The 18,934-nt window shown below is 39.8% G+C and overlaps 1 protein-coding gene across 5 annotated transcripts in view; it reads left to right on the top strand.

Annotated features, from left to right (window-relative positions):
- The window catches only part of CSMD1 (CUB and Sushi multiple domains 1), a 2,022,178-nt gene that overhangs the window by 1,696,863 nt on the left and 306,381 nt on the right, over positions 1-18,934 (top strand). For all 5 annotated transcript variants that reach the window (XM_045451804.1, XM_045451793.1, XM_045451792.1 and 2 more), the window contains 2 exons: positions 6,016-6,207; positions 6,671-6,797. In XM_045451804.1, coding sequence (XP_045307760.1) covers positions 6,016-6,207; positions 6,671-6,797 — 319 coding nt within the window. The remainder of the gene's footprint in view (positions 1-6,015; positions 6,208-6,670; positions 6,798-18,934) is intronic.

The following is an 18,934-nucleotide window of genomic DNA, read 5'->3' as shown; positions in this document are numbered from 1 at the left end:
GACATATTTCGTGAAAACCAAGATGGTTCCAGAGAAGTAGCTACTTTGGCTATCTGATTTTCACTCTGGACTTCAGCGGGCTTTTTGATATTTCACTCTGGAGCTCAGGAGTTCATTTTTCTGTTCAAACGTTTTCACCATCCTGTTGAACACTGCTATTTGGGGGAAATTCTCAGTATCATCTCCCATAATGATGAAATAACATCAGTCATAAAATAATATTGGGGGAAAATAAGCGATAAAAAACTAGCTGATAGAAAAAAGTCAGTTTGAAACCAAGAACAGTTGTAGGTAAAAAACAGCACTGATGTGTAATTTTGTAAATAATAACTTAAAACTCCAATGCAAGTACACATACTTCATCTAGAGTTTCATTCTTAAATAATGAGACTTGGGTTTAAGAGCAGGAATCCAAACATTTCAGGAAATTCTTCACCAGTGAACTTTACTTTTCAAGTGAACCACCAAAATAACCTGAAACAGCGCTCTGGTCTCAAGCAACGTTTCTTTCCAGATGACTGCAAATCTTTTTAACCTGATACACGAGCGATACCTTGCAATATGACTAGTACCTACCGCTGAGCATCACATGAGCACAACTGAGCCAATGATTCTGGAGATTCACTTTGATACACAAGTGCTTTGGATGACAAGCATGTTTCCAGAACAAAATACGCTCACAAACTAACGTTTTACTGTTCTTCTTTTTACTGAAAGCGAATGTGAAAGCCGTGTCCCTTTCTGTGTGTTTGTGTGTTTTGTTTGTTTTTGGTTTTGGTTTTTTTGGGTTTTGCACATGGCAACCTTTTCTTAGATTACTAAGGAGATTTTTACCAAAAGGTACATTATTCAAATTGAAATAAGTGCCAGGTAAAGTTAAATGATGACAGGATTCTGTGAATATTCGAAGCTTCTTCAGTCGTTTGTAGGAGAAGGTATCAGATTTGTGAATGAGGAATATGCTGCTTTCTCAGCTGTGGTTCCCAAAGCTCGCCTACACGAGAAAGCACCTTCTCAAAAGCTGTTTAGACAGAGGCTGGGGAAATTCATGACTGCAGGCCTCATTCAGCCTGCAGGCCCCGAATGGATCAGATCCAGGGCAGATTCTTGTCTCACACAAGTGCTTTGTGGGGAAGATAAGAACCAGACCAGATACTTGAGAGTTAAGTGGAAGTCTCTTATAATGCTATTATTTTGTTAGATGCTCAAGATATATACCATTTAATCCTTAAAAAATATTAAGACTGGGTAAATACCGTAAAAGATGTGGAGAGGTCATTTCCATCTGCCTGATGTTTACAGCCTGTTTTCCCTGGAACATTTAGTCCAAAGCATCTCTGCTACTTATATGACCTCAGAAGAAATCACAGGAAACAGACACAAATGGAATTACTAAATAAATTCAATACCAATCACAACTCTTAATAGATAATGTTTTGAAATAAATAACTGGCTTTAATCTTTTTTAAAGGTTCTGTGGCCTAAAAGAATATACAGAACCAGTATTTGCTACACTGATTTCGTGCAGGCTGGTGGCTCCAAGACAGGAAGGGACATCTTCTCTATATTTTTAAAGTCATCACCCTTCAGCAGTATTAAGATTGGTCATTATAAAGTGTTTCCAATTCAGATTAAAACGGAAATGTCTCTTCTTTGGAGGACTATCTTTGAGATCTAAAGATAAATCTTAAAAATACTTTTTGAGGTAGTTTTGATTAACCACAGGAATTTTTTTTTTTCCTGAAATAGTCATGGAATTCATCAGGGAGTTTTTTGCTGCTTCAGAATGTTGCTGTTAGACATCAGTGCAACTTATGAGTTCACCGGTGTTTAAAAGCGGTGTTGAAATGTTTTCAGAGTCACAATGATGTTACAACTCCTTAACCACAAAGCAAGCCAAACTCAGTCTGAATGAATTCAGCAGTTTGTGGACAGAGAGCAGAGCGGGGATGTGTTTCCGGTGCTTGTGGACGGACTGAGTCCAACAGTCCCAACAGCGAGGGAAATGTGGGGTTTCTGAGGATTTCTCCAGCCGTTTCAAGACATTGATCAATGCTACTTTCAATGTTTCCTCCAGGAATGAAGTCTATGGTTCCACCTGTAACTGGAAATGAACTATTCAATCATGTGGGGCATTTTGTGTGAACAAAGCTCTCTTTGGTGGACTGAAAATTGGAAAACTGAATTCTGGAACGTCCAAATACTTTTCAACTGTCTGACAGGGAAGAGGAATGTATTTCCTATCATGACGTTCGATGGGCCTAGAGGCTTTGGGTGCTTAGTAATCGAGGGTAGGACTTTTTATACATAAGGAATTTCATGATGCCGTTGAAGACATAAGCAAACTTTTGAAAAACTACTAGAAGGCACCGTAAGAAAGCAAGTACCACCGGTACTGGAGATAGCAACTACCCTTTCAGAGACAACTTGACTCAACTGTGTGATAGGATGTGTCGTGTTGTTTTTTTTTTTTAATTCAAGATTAAATGATAGAAAAACCTGTCAAACCTTTCTCAAAAAAAAAAAAAAAAAAAAAATCAACCCAAAGAAGGCTTGGCAGACTTTTTTATTAGCACATCTTTATTTGTTTTATTATTTGCCCTCTAATGTTCTTTTTTACCTTCCTCCAGAAAGGTTTTAACGCAAGTGGTTAGTTGTAGAGGTTTGTCTGTAAAGCTGCAGACTAGAAGCTCGTGAGAGAGCGCACAAGTCACACAGGAAGTTCAATGTCATTACTTTATCAGCACGGACACGCACCTCTGCCAAGGGAATCTTTTATAACAAAACAGTTCTCTGTCACCCAGAAGCAACTGGTCCTCATCATGGGAGGTCCTGGGCAAGCTTGACCGTTTCCTCGTCCAGGCCTTAGTACTCCACAGCAGGTGCTTGTGTTTCAAAGCTTAGTTTAGAAGCATTAGGTGGGGGTCTGGGGGGGGGCTCAGTCAGTTATGCGTCCGACTCTTGATTCTGGCTCAGGTCATGATCTCACAGTTTCCTGAGTTCGAGCCCCACATTAAACTCTGCGCTGACAGCGTGGAACCTGCTTGGGATTCTCTGTCTCTCCTTCCCTCTCTGTCCCTCCCCTGCTTGTGCTGTCTCTGTCTCTCTCAAAATAAATAAACTTAAAAAAAAAATCTAAGAAACATTAGATGGATTTGCCAACTTTTTCTCCCATTCCGAGTGCCATTAAAGCCTTCACCAAAAGCCAATAAACCATCTGGTCCTTTGTGTTACTGACATCTGGCTTTAACAATCTGATTCTGGATTTTAAACATCTCCACTTTCAGAATATTTATTCACTCAACAATCATTATAAACTAAAAAGGAATCCCGATTTCTGGTGCTCCTTGAAAGGTCAGAGGCTTGTGTCCCGCCAGGTGTGAATTTCCACGGGACAGGAGGTCGTAACTGTCTCCCAGGGCCTGCTGTCGTGCACGGACTTTGCTCTTTGTTGATAAGCCCTGCATGTCCTTGAGCATGAAGGCTGTCAGCTCCTCGTATGGATTCCTTGGCTTACCCGGCGTCCTGGCACAAGGGTGTGGATGCTAGTGACAGACGCCTGGCTCTTGTTGATACCTGGATTTTGTTTGTCTACTGAATATTTTCAATTTTATCTTCCACTGGCATTTGATACTTAAATACCTAATTTGACTTCAAAGTAGTGGAACATCTGAGACGTTACCTGTTACGAGGAGCGGGGCCCTCCTTAGGCGTGGCCGCACCTCCTTGCTGGTTCTGTCCTCAGTTCCTCACACCCTGCGGCCTTGCTTTAAAGCACTGCTCAGATCCCCTCACTTCCAACCCAAGAACCACATAAAGCAACAACAACGAAGACTCCGGTTCCGTTTTCCCTTTTGTAGAAGGAGAAGCCCAGGCTAATTAATGTGTAGAGCCTTTTTTTTTTTTTTTTTTTTTTAAATTTTTTTCAACATTTATTTATTTTTGGGACAGAGAGAGACAGAGCATGAACGGGGGAGGGGCAGAGAGAGAGGGAGACACAGAATCGGAAACAGGCTCCAGGCTCTGAGCCGTCAGCCCAGAGCCTGACGCGGGGCTCGAACTCACGGACCGCGAGATCGTGACCTGGCTGAAGTCGGACGCTTAACCGACTGCGCCACCCAGGCGCCCCAATGTGTAGAGCCTTTTGCGACGCTTCTGTCCCATGGTTGTCTGTCAGACGCGACTTCAGCAGGATACTGGCTTGCTTTCTCCCCGGTGTGTTGGCTGTCTGTGGTCAGATTAGAGTAGTCAAATATCTGCATGAGCCCTGAGACCCTTCCCCTAAATGCCTGCCTCCCCTTGTGGCAATTAAAATACCCCTTTGTTTTGCACTGGAATTGATGTTCTCTTATGTTCTTTCCTTCTGGGCAACTGGAGTTAAAATTACAATAAAACCTTGGTTTGCCAGCGTAATTCATTCCAGAAACACACTTGTCATCCAAGGCACTTGTAGATCAAAGCGAATCTCAGGAACCATTGGCTCAGTTGTGATCACGTGATGTTCGACGGCATGTACTACTCGTATCGGAAGACGTCGCTCGTGTATCACGTTAAAATTTGTTAGAAATGTTTGCTCATCTTGTAGAAGACTCGCAGAATGAGTTAGTCACAATCCAAGGTTTTTCAGTATTTGCATTTCTTAAATAGATCAGAGTTATTGTAAAGGCATAGTTAGTAATGACTAATACTTTATGGTGGACACTTTTAGGAAGAGAGTTAGCAACTTGAGTGTAAATGACCACATGTCATTTTCTCTCCCCTGTACAAAACTGCAGAACTCAAATCCTGATTATATAGAGATCATCAGGGTGGCATTATGTTGCGAATTTATGGATATATTGTCCTCCATGGAAACCATCTCAAATGCAAGTCTGGCAGGCCGACCTATCAAAAATCACAAATCACAAATCCATCCTTCCTTCCTTCCTTCCTTCTTTCCTTCCTTCCTTCCTTCCTTCCTTCCTTCCTTCCTTCCTTCCCTCCCTCCCTCCCTCCCTCCCTCCCTCTCTCTCTCTCTCTTTTTCCCTCCCCCCCTTTTCTTTTCTTTTTTTCTTTTCTTTCTTTTTTTCTGAAAGGAAGAAGTCAAAGTAAGGTGGAAGTTAATGTTAACAGACCATGTGGTACATCAAGTTCCCAGCTCTCCTTTTTAAAACGGTCAAAATTTGCATCGGGATACAAGGGGAGAAATGTTAGTGGAAGACTGTCTCCACAGATGGCCGTAATATATTGCCTCACATAAAAGCAATATACAGCTCTCAGTACTGCAGAAGCTAAATCTTCATTTCTGTCATCTATTTCTTTGAGTTTAAGAGCTAAGTTTGGCGAAGTCATTATAGTGATTCATTTCTGGGATTTCCGTTGCACATGGAGTCAGCTGCCCAGAAGCCCCCCCCCCCGCCAACTGTATGCCACAGCAGTGTGGCAGGTGGAAATTCACAAGCCTGCCTTCTGTGAGTAGGAACAACTTTTCAGTTTCCCATGAAGCTTAAGATCTTGCAGTTATAGAGAAAGATGGCGTGAAGGTGGGCGGGTCATGACTGTAGGTTACAGTCAGTGCTGGCAGTAAGGACCCTGAAGAGTGCCTTTCAGGCTCTGTGCCACACAGGCATGGCTGGTCCCTCCTTCTGGAAAGTTTGAGCTTGACAGAAGGAATGTGGAAGTAGGAAAAGCTTACAGCTCCATGAGACAAGGCTCTAAGGCTTACTGGAGAATTCAGCATGCTGGCAGGCAACCTAGATTAGCAGATGAGAATTTGGAACTCTTAGGAGAAGAGACTCTCCGTATAATTATGTAAATAGATAAGAACAAATAAAATTATCAAGCATCACGAGACGACACATGGTTACCAAATAAGTCCACTCGAGACCCACCTGTGTTTTTCCCTTTTTAAATTCACAGTCTTTTTCTTTCCAAGCTCCGGGAGGCATTTGATAACCTACACCATCTCATCTTTATTTGATGCTAACCTACAGTCTACTGTTACTTCTACTCAATCTTTCCCCTCCTTTCTCATAGGTTTTGACCTAGTAAAATGTGAGGATCCAGGAATCCCTAACTATGGCTATAGGATCCGAGATGAAGGCCACTTTACTGACACTGTAGTTCTGTACAGCTGTAACCCAGGCTATGCCATGCATGGCAGCAACAGTCTGACCTGCCTGAGTGGCGACCGGAGAGTGTGGGACAAGCCCCTGCCTTCCTGTGTAGGTGAGTTGGGAAGTTGGCCTCCTCACTACACAAAAGCATACCTGAGAGCAGGAGCCCCACGGTGCTTCGGAAGAGGGCAGGGTTCTTCTCTCTCTGCAGTGTAGGTTTTTATGTATTTCCAAGATATGCATGTCTTTTTGTTGTTTCTTGATTTCTGTAGGAAAGGACGATTTCCTGGTACTGTTTTACTGAGGCTGTCTGCACAGAATTACTATTGGAATTATAACTCAAATGTTTCATTGTTTTATACTCTCGACTTTAATTACGTAGCAGATAATGTCTTTCCATCAGGATGATGCTTGGGAATAAGTAAAGGAAACAAATGATGGAGACGGACGAATGTGATTTTGTTTGGTTGTGTGTATAATGTGGACGTGATGGTTTGGGGGTTTGTTATTAAAAGAGTTGTATGGAAATCCGTGGGCCTGGAGTGAATCCCCTCCTGTTTCCCTGTCTCTCGCAGCGGAGTGTGGTGGTCATATCCATGCTGCCACATCAGGGCGCATCCTGTCTCCTGGCTACCCTGCTCCCTATGACAACAACCTGCATTGTACCTGGACCATCGAGGCCGACCCAGGAAAGACCATCAGGTACCTGTTGTACTTTGGTTTCCGCGATGCAGTTTTAGAATACGGTCGTGTCTTCTGTATTTGTAGTGGAGATAATAGTACATCTGTTACTCTCCATGACTAGATTTAAGTTTGTGAGTCAAAGAAAAACACGTAATGGTGCGCATACAGTTTTGGTTGGCTCACACGCTTACTTTGGTGTTCCTTTAAGAACTTGTGTTAAGCCATCTATAAAAAAGAGAAAAAGGAAGTAAAGGTATCAGTTAGCTTTTGCCGCATAACAAACTGGCCACCAAAGTTCAGTTGCATAAAACAGTGATTTATGTGCCCTTGACCTTGTGGGTTGCCTGGGCATTCCTGGGCTGGGCACGTTTGGCAGGGTGGTCCAGGATAGTGTCACTCAGGTGTGCACATCTCAGCTGGACGTGTCGGAAGGCTGGGGCCTCTCGATACCAGACTGCTGTTTCTTCAGTAAACTAATCACAATGGAACTTTCCCGGCAGCAAGAGAGGGCACACTTTTCAAACTTCGCCTTGCGTTACATTTGCTAACATGCCATTTGTCAAAGCAAAGCTCATGAGCAAGGTAAAGTTTGAAGAAATACACTCCAGCCCTTAATGGAAAGAAAAGCAAAGTCATATTGAAAAGGGGCTTTCATACAGGGTTGGGGAGAATATGTGGTCATTTGCCATATACCGGTTAAGTTTGAGGTAAACCAGGAAAGCATTTCAATCTAAAGTTACACATAGAAATGAAAATATTTACAAATCACTGAAAATTGGGGGACCTGGGTGTCTCAGACGGTTAAGCTCAACTCTTGATCTTGGCTCAGGTTTTGATCTCAGCGTTGTGAGTGGAGTCCCACGTTCGACTCTGCACTACATACACATGGAGCCTACTTAAAAAAAATCACAGAAAATTGTGCAAACATTTTAAAAGAAAATAGTCTATTTTAATTGATAGGTCTTGGTTATTATGGTAATCTTTTTATACGGATAAGTAAACCAACAAAAAGTAATCTTTGCAAAGCAAGTTTTCCATGTTCTGGTCAGGCCATGTCAAAAACCACAGCATGTAAATCAAAAAGTAATTTTAAAATAAGTTGTTTCTTGATCATAGTTCTCATAAACAAGAAGAGAACACAGTCCTTTGCAGTGCTTTGTAGAATCATTTTACTGTGTGTTCATTTATTCTTTTTCCCTTTCATTGTAGTTCTTCTGAAATCTCTGTACACAATTTACTGTCTAAAAATTCTGCCCCACCCTGGGGCGCCTGGGTGGCTCCGTGAGTTAAACATCCGACTCTTGGTTTCAACTCGAGGCACGATTTCATGGTTTCGTGGGTTCAAGCCCCGTTTCGGGCTCCTCTGTGCTGACAGTGCAGAGCCTGCTTGGAATTCTCTGTCTCCTTTCTGTGCCCCTCCCCGACTCTCACTGTCTCTGTCTCTCTCAAATAAATAAAGTTAACAAAAATTAAAAAAAAAAAAGATGAACAATTCTGCCCCACCCCTAACAGTCCTAATCCACAGACGTCCAGTCCACTCACTGCCTTGTGCACCAGAAAGACCACGAGAGACTGAGTGGCCAATTCAGCTCCTTCTTCAAATACGTGAAGTTGAATCACGTGGGAGATCAAACACAGAAAGTTCTTTATGGGGCTAGTGGATGGGCAGAAGCATTCATAAAGCACGGATTTTTTGTGTGCTTATTCATAAAAGGCACCCTAGCAGACTTAGTACTGTATGTAAAACAGACATAGGCCCATCATGCTGCAATTTTATAACTTAGTGACAGTAAACGGGAATGAAGGCCGAGGGGAGATGCATATTGTATCCTGTGAGGCTCCATTCCCTTCATCGGACATGCATCCTCTGAAACCCACAGCTCTCTTTCACACTGTGACATGAACATCTTGCCGTCTTTTTAAAAAATAATTTTTGGGAGCCTGGGTGGCGCAGTCGGTTAAGCGTCCGACTTCAGCCAGGTCATGATCTCGCGGTCCGTGAGTTCGAGCCCCGCGTCGGGCTCTGGGCTGATGGCTCAGAGCCTGGAGCCTGTTTCCGATTCTGTGTCTCCCTCTCTCTCTGCCCCTCCCCCGTTCATGCTCTGTCTCTCTCTGTCCCAAAAATAAATAAACATTGAAAAAAAAATTAAAAAAAATAATAATAATAATTTTTGAAGTTTATTTATTTATTTTGAGAGAGAGAGCGAGAGTGAGAGTGGTGGAGGGGCAGAAAGAGAAGGAAGGAGAGAGAAAGGACATGAGAGAGAATCCCAAGCAGGCTAGCTGCTGTCAGTGCAGAGCCAGATGTGGGGCTCGATCTCAGGAACCGTGAGATCATGACCTGAGCCGAAACCGAGAGTCGGACGCTTAACCGACTGAGCCACCCAGGCGCCCCGAATATCTTGCCATCTTAAACTAACATGGCACAAACTATTACCACTTTCAAAGCCTAACAAAAAATAATTCTCATTACTTAAGAGGAGCAGGAGAAGGCATGTCAATCACATATACAATGCAAGATGTCAGTTTATAATAAATGATGGAAAAATTAACTTGTGACCTTGATTAAGATAAATGGTTAATTAGATAATTATTGATCCACTGTGACAAAAATAAGATATATTAGAGTAACAATGTAAGAATCTGTAATCTTTATGGAAATCAATGCACTTTTCCACTGAACTAAATAAAACTAAATATTATTTCTTAACCTTTAACTCCTGAATGCTTGACCTGAGTATTATAAAAGCCATTATACTAGTTTTTATTTTGAAAAATTCTAAGGATATTTTTTGATTCCCAAAATAACTTGACATAACCAGGATATATTTTCTTTTAGGGAGATTTCAAATTTCTGTATCTCTTACAAGTTCCTTTGTGATTTGTTTCCTAAGAATTAAAATAAGCATTGTTCTCCTAAATGCAAACCAGGGGATGAATTCATTCTTGGCAGGTGAATCTAATACTTCATTAACATTTTAATAAGAAAAGAGAAAAGAAAGTAATAAAGAATGAGTTGAAGTAATAACAACTGTAGAACTTTTATATCATGGACTGGGCTCTGGTGTTTAACCATTAGGATTCTAGGAAAAAAAGACATTGAATACACTAATTTGTTGTTCTGGGGATGTTGTCCTTCTCTCCCATGTCTTTCAACTATGAGAGTTTACTTTAGCAAATTTGTAAACAGATCTTTTTGATTTAAGCCATAAAGTCCTTCCTAATAAGGAAATCAAGAAGGAAGCATCCGTATTTATAATTAATTTACTCAATCAATGTTCAGCTTCGTCTCAAGATGTTTCTGGTGATTCCTCTTCGTTAAGAAAATATATATTGATTTTGGTGTGGCACTTTGGAAAACAAACATAATTAAAAGTACATGATGTACAATTTTAGGCTTTAAATGGTACTAATACTCAGAAAGATAGGGTCCAGTTTTAGCTTTGATATTTGTTGGCTAGTGTCTAAGCCTTAGTTATTCCACTGGTAATTTAGCCAGTATTAACTGAACTGTTTATTTGATAATGAAGAATACATCAGTCATATAAACATGAGTTCAGGGATTAATTTAAGTATTTAAAAAATTCTTCATATAAATGGAATTCATTATTATACATTCAGACTCTGATTTATTTAATGTAAATGTTTTTACTCTCAAAGAATGAATAAACAACAGGATCCCAGAAATTATTTAAAAAATGGTTTCAACACACTTCAGGGCCAATTATTGTTGGACCCATTTTGATTTCACTGAAGCCCCGAGCAATTTCTGATTGCCTATTGCATAGCTTTTTGCTCAAGGCAATAGATGACCCCTGAATGGTTATTGTTATAGGGCACCTGGGTCTGGAAGAGGTTTGTAATTTTAACATATATTCTATAAAGCAGTTACCTGAGCTGAATTTAATTAAAAGTCTAATCACAAGACATTGTAGTACATGTAGCCACATTTACTGTTACATGTAAACATTTCTCCAAGAGAGTCTGTGTATATTGCTGAACACAGCTGTAATTTATCTCATAAAGATAACAGCACTATAAACATCTTCAGCAGGCAGCATCGAAGGCCACATTTTACATAAAGACGTGTATATTGTTCGTTGGTATTAATTGCCTTTCTGCAAGTGTAATTGTCTGGAAAACTCACTTTGAAGGTATTTCTGTGCCTAGTCGTTCGCAGGAAATTACATTGGGAAGTATGGTTAAGGGGAATTCTTTTGGAGAAGCTTGAGCAGGATTAGAAACATCAGAGGCATACCAAAAATTTACTACGATTGTCAAAACTGTCCCTATCCAGATTTTAAAGAAAGTGAAATATGGGTTGCTGGGCTTCACCTCAACCTGATGTGCCCTGGACTTGTTTCTTGGCTATCCCGTGTGGTAGAGTACAGTGAGGTCTGGCTTGGAATTGTAGGGATATTTTAATTTATTTTTGACCAGACTTCAAAATCCCCATAAGCAATAGAGTCAAGAGGAAAGTGGTGGGCCAGTGACCTCCATTCATGAGACAAGTCTGTCTGGTCTCAATGTTGAGCCCTAGCCAATGTGCCGGGAACCTGAGTTGGAAGCCTTTTGAGGACATAACAGCTGAGCATGGGGCCAGGAGTCAACACATCTGAGGTTTCTCCTTTCCTATTTAGACCACAGGTTGTACTTATCTGTTGTAGACAGTGTGAGGAATTCGCCAGCCACGAGAACTTCAGCCATCAAAATGAGGAAAGAGACCATTAGTACTGACAAGTCTGCCGTGTCTTGGCTGGCTTCCAGTCCTTAGCCTGGAGCCACGGGGACAGCCACGGGGTTTAGCGTACCTTCCCAGCCACTGAGGAGCCAGTAAGAGTCAGGACAGCTGCGGCACTCCTCACTTTGCGGGATCCTCACAAGCGCAGTTTCGGTTATTACTTCTTTATTTAACAGCCCTCCTCCACCCATGCGGCCGGAATCTCCGCAGAAACTTGTGGACGGGCTGAACAGTTGCATAAAGAACAGACTTCCATTTTCACCGTTCAGTCCCCATGTCACCACACAAATAATGGAGGCACACCGCCATCGCTGAGTGACCATGTCTTCTTTCCAAGTCCTCGAGTAGTTGAGCATGTGCATCTGCTACCAAGTTCATGCACAGGGCGTGTTGCGTTGCTGCCCCGTTTCCTCGATAAACCCACTTGACGTTCTGCATGGACATCATGAAAAAGGGCATTGGCCAACAAAGACAAAAGTACAGAAAAAAATGAAAAGTGGTAACATGGGAAGTGAAATTGGAATCGAAGCTGGATGGAGATATAGGAGAAGTAGTTGGCAGTGGAAACATGGGCATTACCCTGTTTCGTAGACACCGAGACCCCCGTAGATGTACTCCAAATACATCAACTTCTGTCACTGCTGTTATCATTCCCCCCGGTCCTGTTTCTACTTCTGCATCCCCTAGTTCTGTTAACATCCACCTTCCTCCGAGTGGTTGGGGATTTTAATTATCAGGATTATCTTCCGCTCTTCCTTACTTCTCCTTCCTCAGTCTCCAGCATTTCCCCAAAAAGGAAGTCCAAGATGTTGGTCTACGTCTCACAGCATTCCTTTGGTAATTACATTAAATTTCCTCATTATAAGCACTTAGAAAAAACTCAGTGCAGATGCACCAAAGCCTTGTCAGCTCTCCGTTTGTTCATCTTCCTTTCTTCTTATCTTACTCTTCCAGTTCCTTACTTAACATGCTCATTACCTTCCTTATTTTAATCTTCTCCCAGCTGACCTTTCAAATCCGTGCTCTCCCCTCCCCAGTCTCTGCAACACTCCCATCGCTGATCAGCAAGCATAAGCTCCTTAACAAGAGCTGTAATGCTGCCTTTGATTTGGCTTACTGTGCCTTCACAAATTTGTCTCCAACTACGAATAGATGTGTTAGTCCCTAATCCCAGCTGTGCTACACCAGCTCTGTCTCTTGACCTCCGTTCTCCCCAATTATTCCTTCTTGCCTCGTCTCCAGATTCTTCCCATCTGTTAGGACCCAGTTGAAATGTCAACTCCTCAACAAAAATTTCGTTCTTATTATCCCATCTAAAAATAACCCATTTTCTTCTTTGAATTCATCATTTCGGTCCTACAGCTACCATCCATCTGAGCGTCTATCTGCGTGAATGTCATAAGCGTGTATCCACGGACGGAAGGCAAAACTCTTCGTACCCTAAGCTTCCCTCCTGCCCACACTCACACGATCCTCACGTCTCACTAATTCCGTGACTGAAGCTCCCAGGTAGTACTCACGCACCCACCGTGGCCACCACTCTCCTGTTCAGACCCTTTTCATTCCTGAGACCTGTTAACTGACCATCCTGGGAGGGCTTTCTCTAGTCCATTGTTCCCATGCTAGGGAAGATATTTTATTTTCTTTATTAAAAACATTGGTTTAAGATGACCAAAAATGAAGGCATATATAGACATTTTGAAAAATGTAAAAAAAAAAAAAGAAAAGACACACATTATACCTCTAGCAGACATGATTATGAGCATGTTGGCGTGTCTTCATGCATGTTATGTGTACCTGTGTCTATTCTGCAGTGTGAGTGGCTGTGGTTAAATATTGTCTCTTGTTAGTAATTTATGTTATTTCTAATTTTTGATATTATACATAATCATATGGAAAATAGTACTACAAGTAAACTTTTGCTTATATTTATAATTAATACCTTAGAATACATTTCTAGGAAAATCTTTGTTGGGTCAAATTGTGGAAACATTTTTACATGCCTTTTTGTTTTGTGTTGTTTTTGTTTCTTGAGAGAAGGCTTTTGAGCTGGGGAGGAGCAGAGAGAGGGGGAGAGAGTGAATCTTAAGTAGGCTCCACTCCCAGCCCAGAGCCCCATGTGGGGCTCAGCTGCATTTCACAACCATGAGATTATGACCCGAGCCAAAGTCGGGAATCAGGCACTCAACCAGCTGAGCCACTCAGGCACCCCCACATTTTTATAGGTCTTAACACAATTATTTCTAGAATGCAAAAATGATCATTTCACTTTCCCACTTCAGAAAATGATTTTTGGTCTGCTTATTATGTGCAGAATAAATTCAAGCTCACTGGCATGCAATTCAAAGTATCTATTTTCACTTATTTTTGAAACACTGGAATAGTGTTGCAGAAAAATAAAAAGGCTGAAAAGTAGTTGGCTGTCATCCTCGATGTGAAAGATGACTACTGAAAAATTGTTACGTATTTCTAGAATTTCACTATGCAAACACAAATCTATACACTTTTATTTATTCATTTATCTATTTATTGAATTACTTTTACACAAATAGTATCACGCCATAATTTTATTCTGAGCATTTTCTTCTCCGTTAATAAACATAGTCAGCGTTTTAGGTCCTTTCTCACAATTCCACCTCATCCCGTCTAGTCACCGCATAACAGTCCGTTGCCTGATTGTACCATCGTTTACTTAAACCATACCCTGTCAGGACACGTGGGTTGTTTTTGGTTTGTCACTGTGATCAGCCATGCTGTGTATGCACATTTACGTTTTTAGGGCCGTTATGAAATTGCTTTTAAAAAGAATAGTTATGGCCTCCACCAGTGTATGAAAAGGGAGGGTCTCCACAATTTCACTGAAACCAAATAAAGTCTTTTAATCTTTGCCAGTCTGGTGGGAAGAGAAACTGTCTCTACAACATTTTGTTTCTTATGTTTATTTGTTGCTTTTATTTTTTGACGTTTTTGACATCTTTTTGTATTTGTTTACTAATTTTGTCCCTTTGCTTGTACTTGAATTCCCTTCTTTTTTTCTGTCTTACAAGACCCCTCCTAGACATCTTGAGGCAGAATTGGACACATACCCCTCTGTATCGACCTGAAGCTTTATGCGTACCTGTTGGAGCTTGTGATGTGGCCTTGTAGTGTGTATGGTTTTTGTTTCCTCACGGGCCTGTGTCTGAAAGGAATGGGAGCTTTAGGATGATACTCTATTTTCTTTCATTTTTAAATGTTCCCTACGTAGTTGTATAGTGTCTGGCGTATTGACATTTCGTATTTCTTTTATTTTAAATGGCTGTTAAGTTTTTGTGTTTACATTTTGTTTTATCGTGTTTTTTGTCAGTCATGAGACAGTTTTCAAATTGGCAAAACTCACAGCACCAAGCTGCATGGTTGTTTGCGTGTGTGTGGAAGCTTCTCACGAACACGTAACATGTACGCCTGAACCTGCACCAACTGTCAGTCAATATGTGGCTTGTTCATGAAATAACCCCCCATGTAATCAGCAGCCAGATAAGAAACCAGAAATACAGGATCATCAAGATACAACATGTGCCCTTTGAGCTCCATTTGAATCACTCATTCACAAGGATAAGATGCTGCTTTAAGATGAGCTTTGCCTAATTGGAACAATATATAAAGTGGAATTATACAGTGGGACTGGTGTTACATCTTCATTTTTGCAACCTTTCCCTCCCACTGATAGAGCTAGATTATTCCATTGCATGGATATACCATAATTTATTTATTCGTTCTGGGTATTGATGGATGTGTGGATTGTTTTTATCTGGTGTGAGGTACCATATTGAATATGCCTTCATGTATTATTTGGTGAATACACATATGTTTTTCTCTTGGATGCATAGCTAAGCACTAGAATTTCTGAGTAGTGGTGAGTCCTGCGCTCAGCCTTGGTAGATTCTGCCAAATGATCTCCCTAAGTGACCATATCCCTGTCTTTACTCCCATCACCACTTAGTTAAGATTTCCAGGTTTCCACCTTCCAAATACACTTGGCATTGACTGTCGTTTTCTTTCTTTCTCTTTTTCCTTTTCTTTCTTTCTTTCTTTTGTTCTTTCCTTTCTCTCTCTCTCTCTCTCTCTCTCTTTCTTTCTTTCTCATTCATTCATTCATTTTGACATAGACAGAGACAGTGTGAGTGGGGGGAGGGGCATAGAAAAAGGGACAGAGAGAATCCCAAGAAGGCTCTGTGCTGTCGGTGCAGAGCCCAACGTGGGGCTCCAATTCACAAACCGTGAGATCATGACCAAGGCCAAAACCAAGAGTCAGACGATTAATCAACTGAGCCACCTAGGCGCCCCTCTTTTTTTTTTTTTTTTTTTAATTTATTTATTTAGTTTGAAAGAGAGAGAAAGAGTGAGAGAGCACATGAGCAGGGTAGGGACAGAGAGAGAGAATCCCAAGCAGGCTCTGTGCTGTCAGCACAAAGCTAGGTGTGGGGCTTGATCTCATGAACTGTGAGATCATGACCGGAGCCAAAATCAGGAGTTGGACACTTAACCAACTGAGCCACCCAGGCGCCCTGACTTTTCATTTTAGCTATGCCAGTGAGTATGTAGTAGTTTAAATTTGCATTTTCCTGATGATTCATCAAGGACAACTTGCTTTTATATATGTTTATTTTTATAAACATCAAATTTTTATGTTTATTGGCCTTTTGAATATCCTCTTTTTATAAATTGCCAGTTGAAGTCTTTTGCCCATTTTTTTTGTGTACCAGAATGCCTTTTACTTTTCGATGTGTATATAGTTTATATATATATATTAAATGCAATATGTTGTTAATTATATGTTTAACAATTGCTCTAATATTCTTCAGTCTTTTAATCTCATAAGAATGTCTTTTGATAAATATGGATTTAATATCAATGAGTCAAATTTATTTTGACTCATTTTTCTTTTATGGTTAGTGGTTTTCTTACCATTATTTAAATTGTGTTATATCAAATTGTTTTTTTAGAGTTATTAATATTTAGGGGTCCAGATCAGGAAGTCCCGCCTTCCCAAAGTTATATAAATATTATGTTGAGTTTTCTTGCAGAAGACTTATTTTACCTGCACATTTGTATCTCCATTTCATCTGGAATTGATTTTTGTGTACAGTGTGAGGAATATTCAGGTATTTTGTTGTTTTTGCTGTTGTCATTAGTGAAATTCAATTGGCCACTTGTTGAAGTCAGTCTTTCTTCATTGAAGTATATAATGTGATCTTTATCATACACCAGGCCATCATAGACATGTGGGTCTGTTTCCAAACTTTATTTCATCCCTGGCTCTATTTGTCTAACCGGTGTCCTACTTTCCCATCTTAATTATTTAATTATTTTATAATAAGTCTTAATATCGGGTGCTATAGTCCTCCAGCTTTGCTCTTGGTAATATAGATTGCTCTCACTGTTCTTGACTCTTTGCATTTCCATATTCATTATAGAAATACTTGTTACTTTCCACAAAAGAAGTTTCTAGGATTTTGACTGGAATCACATCATATCAATAGAATTCGGGGAAACCTGATATCATTTACAGTGCTGAATTTTCTGATCCCTAGCACAGTGTTTGGGATATTTATTTAGATCTTATATTACTTGTTTTGACAATGCTTTTCAGTTTTCTGTGTGGAGGTTTTTCACATCTTTTGTTGGAATTGTTCCTACCTACAGGATGCTTTTCTTATGAATGACAATAGTCGTCTTATGTCGTTTTGTATTTGTGGCTACTATATGAAAATGAATTATATTTTTATATTTATCCTATGTAAACTTCTTATTCTAAGAGTTTGTAGGTTTTCAAATTTTCTCTAGGCATACACTCATGCTATCTACATTAGTAAGAGTTTATCTTCATTTTTTCCAAATCTTATGCCTTTTGCTTGTCTTATTTCAGGGGCTACAATCTCTAGAATCATGTTAATTCGAAGTAGTGATAGTTTGCTTCAGTGTTCTGTTCCCTGTCTCAGGGACTAAACTCTTAATTGTTCTTTACTTCAGTAAATACATTTTAATCATAGAAAAAAGTCTCCATAATGAAAAAAAATAACAAATACTAAATTTTACCATCTGAAGTTATGAAATTCCCCCAGAATCTATAGGAAAATTATTTGAATTTGTAAATAAAATTACTTATGCAAGGTAAATAAAAATAATAGTGTTTTCTACTTTTTTTTTTTCGCTTAGCCGTACTCTATGGACTTCTGGCTATATATATCACTATTTACTGAACTTTTAATTCCTTTGTTGTTAGACCATTTATCCTGTTTTCAGTTTTGTCTATATGTTTGTATGTCTGTATGTTTGTCTATATTGAGCTCCCAGAGCCAATTTTGATCATCTACATTTTCTAGAAAACAATTTCATGCATAGTTTAAAGCGTATTGCCATAGACTTACACACAGTAATTTCTTAAATTAGTTTCTTCACTTTTCATCTTTCCTTCATTAATTTGTATTTTTATCAAAAAGTATGACAAGCACACTGTATAAAAGTAAATCTACAGTGATAGTTACAATAAGTAGTGATTCTTTACATCACCTTAACTGCTGGAACTGATCGACAATATGAATTTTGCATTTATTAAGCCTAGTGTGTCCTGAGTAGCTTTAGTGAAAATCACTGAACACCTAGACACGTTCTAGTAAGACTGAAGTATACCAAAGGCAGGGAGATCTAACAAACAGCCAAAGAAAGAAACACATATGTTATTAGCTTGATAAAAGGCATCTTAACACAGACTACAAGAAGGAGATCTTTGAAAAACTAAAGGAAAATAACCATCAACCTGGAATCCTATCATCAAACTATCTATCATTCCTTACCACAGGTACCTGTTATGCAATTACTGACCCACAAAATAGTACTATACTTTGTTTAGGGTTATATATTCACCAGGAATATATGACAGTCAGGAACTTTTGTTCAGCTTAAGAACATAATTTAATATAAACACGACTGAATTGTAGGGAGACATTGGAAATGTCTTCTTATACATCTTTATGGTTCATAGGTTCAATAGATGACAAGTTAGGAAGCTTATAGATTTGGCCATGGACTTACTAGACTTATTTTAAAAAGATCTTCAACCTTCAAGTAGAACCTGAAAATTTTGTTCAAGTATGAAACATAAGCATGGTCACATACTAGGAACAAACTGTCAATGCATGTACACAGAATAACATATTTTTACCCCATATCCAGACCAAAATGGGATAGAAATAGAAATGTATGGCAAAAAAGTCACATAGGAGAGGAAAACTCCTCCCTTTTTCTTTTGTAACCTCTTGGGCTGGTCTGATAATTAACCTGATGTGAGATAAACTAACAGAAGAAGAAAAAAAAAAAAAAAAAAACAAACACAAATTTAATTCACACGTACAGAAACCCCACTGGAAATATA

The sequence above is a fragment of the Leopardus geoffroyi genome, chromosome B1 (genome assembly GCF_018350155.1).
Source record: "Leopardus geoffroyi isolate Oge1 chromosome B1, O.geoffroyi_Oge1_pat1.0, whole genome shotgun sequence".
NCBI lineage: Eukaryota > Metazoa > Chordata > Mammalia > Carnivora > Felidae > Leopardus > Leopardus geoffroyi.
Note: the sequence above shows the minus strand (reverse complement) of the source record. Positions and strands in the feature narration are given on the sequence as shown.